At 45.1% G+C, this 7,638-nt stretch overlaps 1 protein-coding gene across 1 annotated transcript; it reads left to right on the plus strand.

Moving 5' to 3' along the window:
• The first annotated feature begins 1,578 nt into the window (after nucleotides 1-1,578).
• Nucleotides 1,579-2,175, plus strand: LOC144326735 (olfactory receptor 2T27-like). Its single transcript, XM_077923516.1, has one exon. It carries the CDS (start codon nucleotides 1,579-1,581, stop codon nucleotides 2,173-2,175), a length of 597 nt encoding a protein of 198 aa, XP_077779642.1.
• The last annotated feature ends 5,463 nt before the right edge of the window (nucleotides 2,176-7,638 follow it).

The raw sequence follows: 7,638 nt of genomic DNA on the forward strand, positions 1-7,638 counted from the left end.
TGCCTGCCCATATATTATTATTAGTGATGCTTTTATAACCCTTAATTCCAAACTAGACTTCTAAGTGGCTCACGGTTATTAAAATATTACTGGTAGCATCGTATAGTTACCAAACTTTATTTCATAAAATGTATATACTACGTAATTGCAAAGAAAAATCCCCCAAAAATCAACAAAGTTTACAAAAAGAATAAACCAGTGAAATAGTTAGTAAAAACAATTAAAACACTGAGGAAATTAAAACCAGCAATAAACTAAAGACACAGCAGCATTCCAGATAGGCTTGTCTAAACAAAAATGTTTTTAGCAAGCACCAAAAAGAGCACAATAGAGTTTCCAAGTCCTGCCCATTGAGCATTTCTCCTGATTTCTTTGCACAATGATCACAAGGAGATTTTACAAAATCTGCAACTTGTTGAGTAATAGGAATAATTTATTATTTATACCCCACCCATCTGGTTGGGTTTCCACAGCCACTCTGGGCGGCTCCCAATAGAATATTAAAAACATAACAAAACAGCAAACATTAAAAACTTCCCTAAACAGGGTTGCCTTCAGATGTCTTCTAAAAGTCAGATAGCTGTTTATCTCCTTGACATCTGATGGGAGGGTCACTTCAAAGGTAGCCCCACGTAGAGCGCATTGCAGTAGTCCAAATGAGAGATAACCAGAGCATGCACCACTCTGGCAAGACAGTCCACGGGCAGGTTGGGTCTCAGCATTCATTCTGATTTGTTTTGCAGGGAGGTTATACAACATTGCCTCGAGCAATGTTAAGTGGCACTTTCAAGAGCATTTCCCCATCGTTAGGGTGAAGGGAAGAGTGGGTTTGTTTCATAATAGTGCTGAGCTGGTCCTCTTTAATTCCACAACCTGAACTAGCTGGCTAAATCCCACCTGGAAGCTCTCAGAGACAGTGGCGTAGCGTGGGGGGTGCAGGGGGGCCGGCCGCACCGGGCGCAACATCTGGGGTTAGGGCAAATCCACAGGTTAGGGGGCACAAATCCACGGGTTAGGGGGCGCAAATTACTTGCCTTGCCCCGGGTGCTGACAACCCACGCTACGCCACTGCTCAGAGATTCTTCTAACGCAGTATATTTTAAAATGCTCTATCATTGTTGTTTATGTTGTGCAAAGAGTGGATGAACAGTAACTCTACAATTATGAACGGTGTTTCCCACATGCTTTTTCTTTGTGTTTTCAAGCGAAATCCTGGCAAATGAAGGAGGAATGGGAGAAGGAAATATTACATCCTGGACGGTTTTCCTTCTTGTCGGGCTTCAGCACCAGAGGTCACCCAGGGTTTTTCTTGGTCTGATGCTTTTCATGTTTGTAATAGCTCTGGTGGGAAACGGACTCCTTCTTTTCCTAATGAGAACGGACTCTGGCCTGCAGACGCCAATGTACTTCTTCCTCAGCCAGTTAGCCTTCATGGACCTCTGCCAGGTTCTCTCGATTGTTCCTTCCATGACAGTGAATTTTGTAACCCAGAGATATGACACTTCACTCTGTGGGTGTGTCATCCAGATTGCTGTCACGCTGACACTGGGCGGAGCAGAATGCCTGATCCTGGCTATCATGTCCTATGATAGGTATGTGGCTATTTGCAGGCCACTGCAATATCCAATCCTCATGAGAGGGGAAATCTGCTATCTGTTGTCAGTAGCGGCCTGGTGTTGGTCTTCTGTGCAGGCCTTGACCTGTTCCCTTTATGTTCTGCCTCTTCCCTACTGCAAATCCAATGTGATCAAGCATTACATGTGTGATTATCCAGCCCTTGTACAGTTGTCCTGCTCTGACAATTCTGCCTTCAATAAAGTCACATATTTTGGGGATTTCCTAGTTTTCCTCATCCCCATCTCAGTCATCCTGGCTTCCTACATAGCCATTTTCCTTCAAGTCCTCAGAGCACACACCTCTGGAAGTGGCCATAAAGCCCTGGGGACCTGCTTGTCCCATTTGTGTGTGGTGGGGATCTTCTACGGATCGGCCATTTTGATGTACATGACCCCTGCGTCCTCCTACACACCAGAGAAGTCCATGGTTATCATAGCCTTTTGCACCATGGTCCCTGCCATAACGAACCCTTTTATATACAGCCTGAGGAACCGGGACGTCTTAGCAGCACTGAGAAAACTCCGTGCAAAATGTGCAGTGCTTAAAATTATTTGTTAGATAAACAAATGGGCAGGTCCTGGAGGAGCCAGCGAAATCGACTTCCGGAAATACAATGGATGGTTATGACAAAGGACAGAAGCAATGTCTGTTTATAGACTGTCCGTACTAGTCTCCCTCAGCCCCCATCCTGCCTCCTTGTCTACTCTGAAGAATCCACCTCATGCAATAGTCAAACCAATGTGATCAGTTTCCACCTCCTTATTCCACCCCCACCTTATTTGCAGTGCCTTCCTTGTTTCCCGTGCCTTTGCTGTGCTAGTGTTTGAAGTCTAGATAAGTGTCACACTTGACACTTGAACACTTTGGGTGACCTTTCAGTTCACCTTTGGGTGGGGAAGTGCCTTTGCGGGCACCATTCTGAGCCCTTTTTCAGCTTGTTTGGGAAGCCAGTCATTTAATGATATCTAATTTGCTGCTTACCATGTTGTTGGAAATGAAACACTGGTCCGAAGACTGGGGTCCTGGGACCCTTAAAATGAAGCCTGAACAAAATTGGTGAAACAGCAAAATGTTTCTAGAGACATACTTGCAAGGATGGGTGTCCAAAAACAGGCACACCCAACCATTTAGTAAAACACACATTTTTATCACAAGTTCCTCCCCTGTCCTCCATTGGCTGGAGGCTCGCCCCTGTTGACATCTCCTATGCCTCTAAATCCAGGGACCATCACTCCTAATCACTTTTACTCAAATAAGGCGGGGTGTTCCTATGCTTTCACACATCTACTCACGCGATAAAGCCACATCCCAACCACTGCTTAGGCATGTATGAGATATGCCCTGCCCAAGCTCACTGAGGTGTCCCGATAAACCATAGCCTAACAGCAATCCGCCCTGTTTTGGGGCATTCTATCCACAAGCCAGTAAAGATAAGCCTCTAAGTGAGTTCGTGGTTTCTTAGCTGCTGAAGCCAACTACTCAGATGCTGTAACTGTTTGAGGCCTTATGAGCCCTTAGGATTTTATGAAAAAGTGACATTTTTATTCCTTACACATGTGCACCTACCAATGCCCAGAGTTTTCAGAGATTTTCTGCAAGCATGTGCCTGTGTAATTCTAGCACCATGCTCTCCTTCTTGGATGGCGGCTAACAGATTGAGATTGAATCCTGACAAGACAGAAGTACTGTTCTTGGGGGACAGGAGGCAGGCAGGTGTGGAGGATTCCCTGGTCCTGAATGGGGTAACTGTGCCCCTGAAGGACCAGGTGCGCAGCCTGGGAGTCATTTTGGACTCACAGCTGTCCATGGAGGCACAGGTCAAATCCGTGTCCAGGGCAGCTGTTTACCAGCTCCATCTGGTATGCAGGCTGAGACCCTATCTGCCTGCGGACTGCCTCGCCAGAGTGGTGCATGCTCTGGTTATCTCCCGCTTGGATTACTGCAATGCGCTCTACGTGGGGCTACCTTTGAAGGTGACCCGGAAACTACAACTAATCCAGAACGCGGCAGCTAGACTGGTGACTGGGAGCGGCTGCAGAGACCACATAACACCAGTCTTGAAAGACCTACATTGGCTCCCAGTACATTTCCGAGCACAATTCAAAGTGTTGGTGCTGACCTTTAAAGCCCTAAACGGCCTTGGTCCAGTATATCTGAAGGAGCGTCTCCACCCCCATCGTTCTACCCGGACACTGAGGTCCAGCACCGAGGGCCTTCTGGCGGTTCCCTCATTGCGAGAAGCCAAGTTACAGGGAACCAGGCAGAGGGCCTTCTCGGTAGTGGCGCCTTCCCTGTGGAACACCCTCCCACCAGATGTCAAAGAGAACAACAACTACCAGGCTTTTAGAAGACATCTGAAGGCAGCCCTGTTTCGGGAAGCTTTTAATGTTTGATGTATTATAGTATTTTAATATTCTTTTGGAAGCCAGCCAGATGGGAGGGGTATAAATAATAAATTATTATTATTATTATTATTATTATTATTATTATTATTATTATTATTATTATTATTATTATTATTATCAGAAGCCACTTTTGACTCAAGTTTCATACTCTCCATAATGTCTGCTGCAACTAGAACTAAGAAATGATGAGATTTCTCTTTTTATCTATGATGTAGGAACAGTAAATATTGATGCTTACATGGAGACACAAAAACTCGTCCTCGTAAGTGTAATTCTTATTTATTTGGATAGGTAGGATGGTCATTCTACATTCACAATTAGCTAGGGGATTCATTAGCATTAGCAAACGGAGAAAGGATAGCAAAAGGAAGATTTCCAACCCCTTTTTGTGGGTCATCCACCCAAGCTGAATGTGGAATGATTCATGACAGAGGGGGGGGGGGGGAAGTCACTTTTCACACAGCACAGCTTTATGCAGTTTAAATTGCTACCACAACATGTAGTGATGACCACCAACTCGGACGACTTCAGAAATTCACAGAGGGTTTGAGGGCTTGTCCAAATATCTGCTTGTCCCACGTTTAGAAAGCAGTGGTGTAGCATTGTGGTGGGAGCACAGCCAGATGGGCGGGGTATAAATTTTTTTTTTTTATTATTATTATTATTATTATTATTATTAGTTGCCCCAGTTGCAAAATTGTTAGGGAGGTGCAAAATTTCAACACCCCGTATTGCCTCCATACGTATGCATGTTTCCATTGCTGGGCTGCTTTGAAAACAGCTTCTAAATGCAAACCAGGAAGTGACCTCTCCTGACAGCAGAACAAATCTCTGTGACTGTGATCCCTTGGGTCTCCATTCCCCACCCCCTTTGTGTGGCCCTGAGGGCTGGCAACCCATGCTACACCACTGCTAGAAAGCATGGGTCTGAGCAGTTTTCTGCTTGTCCTGTGCTTTCTAGGCATGGGGCTGGGCAGTTTTGCCTTTGCCCCACTGCTTTCCCTGTGCCCGTTGTTGTTCAACATATTTATAAATGACTTGGATGAAGGAATTGAGGGGATGCTCATCAAATTTGTAGATGACCCCAAACTGGAAGGGGTAGCTAATGCCGTAAAAGACACAATCGGGATACAAGATTACCTTAATAGGTTGGAGAATCGCCCAATCTAGCGAACTGAATTTCATAAGGGACAAATGCAAGGTTCTGCGATTAGGCAGGCAGAGTCAGCTGTACCAATATAAGATGGGGGACACCTAGCTTGCCAGGAGTATATGTGAAAGGGATCTAGGGGTCTTAGTAGACCCATAATATAATAAAGCCTTACGAGGAACAGTTTGGGAGCTGGGTATGTTTAGTCTGGAAAAGAAGAGACTGAGAGGAGATATGGTAGCCATCTTCAAATATTTCAAGCGTTGCCACATGGAAGAAGGAACCAACTTGTTTTGCTCCAGAGAATAGGATCCGGATCAGTGGCTTCAAGTTACGAAAAGGAGACTCCAACTAAACATCAGAAAGAACTTTCTGACAATTAGAGCTGTTTGGCAGTGGAACAGGCTCCCACGACAGGTGATGGACTCTCCTTCCTTGAAGGTTTTTAAGCAGAGTTTGGATGGTCATCTGTCATGGATGCTTTAACTGAGATTTCTGCATTGCAGGGGGTTAGACTAGAGGACCCTTGAGGTCCCTTCCATCTTCCAAATGATAGAATTTTAACTGTTGTTTTGGCCCAGCCCACCACTGGCATGCAATCCTTAAAAGGTAGGTTGCAAGTCTTCCTAGTCTGCCCAATGCCATAAAACCAAAAAGGTAAAAGGTAAAGGACCCCTGGACAGTTAAGTCCAGTCAAAGATGACTATGGAGCTGTGGTGTTTATCTTGCTTTCAGGCTGAGGGAAACGGCATTTGTCCACAGACAGCTTTGCAGGTCATGTGGCCAGCATGACTCAACCACTTCTGGCGCAAGTGGACACAGTGACGGAAACCAGACCGCACAGAAATGCCGTTTACCTTCCCACCACAGTGGTACCTATTTATCTCCTTGCACTGGCATGCTTTCGAACTGCTAGGTTGGCAGGAGCTGGGACAGAGCAACGGGAGCTCACTCCGTTGCGGGGATTCGAACCACCGACCTTCCAATCGGCAAGCCCAAGAGGTTCTGTGGTTTAGACCACAGCGCTATCCACATCCCAAAATCATAAGGAGTACCCTGCTGGCTCAGCCTTTTTAGTGGAGCATCCTGTTTTCACAGTGCCCAGCACCCCATGTCTGTGAGGAGCCCATAAGTAGGACCTCACCACTGAACATTTGAATCTTCTTTTTTTATTGTTCAGTAGAAGGGTGGGAGCATGAATCCTCATCCACAACAACATTATAAAATACTGTGCAAGAAAGTTACAGCAACTTTGGGATGTGAGTTGTAGGAAGTTTTCACTTTTGAACTGCATTAAAGTTCTGTAACAATTAAAATCTTGGACTCGGAGCCAAATTCCCTAAAGATGGAGTTGGCTGAACATTTCTCCATTGGGATGAGACATACTGGATTGGATATGTGGCGGGTGAGAAATACTGGTTCTGGTTTGAATGCTTCAAAATCAAAAGGCACCTATCTTTTTCCTGTCTCTAGAAACAGGGAGCCAGTGGAGCTAAGCAAACATTTTGCTGTAAGCGTAGCTTAGGATATTTTCCGACTTATGCATGTTGCTTTATAAAAGAGCATGAATTGGTTTTGTTTATTGTTTGGAATTTTAAAAATCAAGCATGTTAAAGGGAAGGAAAGGCACACGGAGCTCTGCAGCCATGAATATAGGGCAGGGCATCCCTCCCCACTACTTTTGAATATAAAATGAATGTGAACCTTTCTCATCAATGAAGAAGACATGTCTCTTTTTCACATAGAATATAGGAGAAATTATTTTTGCAGTAGAAGAAGAGTTGTCACCCCTTTAAATTTGGGGAGCTATAATTTTAATGCATTCAGTAGAAATTCCTCTTCCCTCCAGCTGTCCCATCTCAAAATCTCAGCTGGAGGGTTGGGAACCCCTAAACATTTTTTGGGGATTCATGGGGGGGAGTAGAGAAAAGGAGGTCTTGTTGCACCAGCAGAACTAAGTGTGCACAGCATTGGACACAATCCATTATGTTAAAAACTGCTCTCCTTTTTGTTCTTTATGTTATGTGTACAGTGGATTCAACCTTACAATTTGGCACATCACTTCTCACAAGTCTTCTCCTTGAGTCTACAGGTGAAATTTGGGCAAATGCAGGAGGGATGGGAGAGGGGAATTCAACATCATGGACCGTGTTCCTTCTGGTTGGACTTCAGCATCAAAGGTCACCTATGGTTTTCCTTGGTGTGATCCTCTTCATGTTCATAGTAGCTCTGATAGGGAACAGCCTCCTTCTTTTTCTGATCAAGACAGACTCTGGTCTGCAGACCCCAGTGTATTTTTTCCTCAGCCAACTAGCCTTCATGGACCTCTGCCAAGTTCTCTCCATTGTTCCCCAAATGGCAGTGAATTTTGTAACCCAGAGCTACAGCATTTCCCTCTATGGTTGTGTCGTGCAGATCTCTGTCATACTGCTCTTGGGTGGGGCAGAGTGCTTCATCCTGGTGACC

The sequence above is a fragment of the Podarcis muralis genome, chromosome 2, assembly GCF_964188315.1.
Source record: "Podarcis muralis chromosome 2, rPodMur119.hap1.1, whole genome shotgun sequence".
Lineage (NCBI taxonomy): Eukaryota > Metazoa > Chordata > Lepidosauria > Squamata > Lacertidae > Podarcis > Podarcis muralis.

Excerpts from the sequence above, each read along its gene's own strand:
- LOC144326735 (XM_077923516.1), top strand. The coding sequence starts at position 1,579 with ATGTCCTATGATAGGTATGTGGCTATTTGCAGGCCACTGCAATATCCA.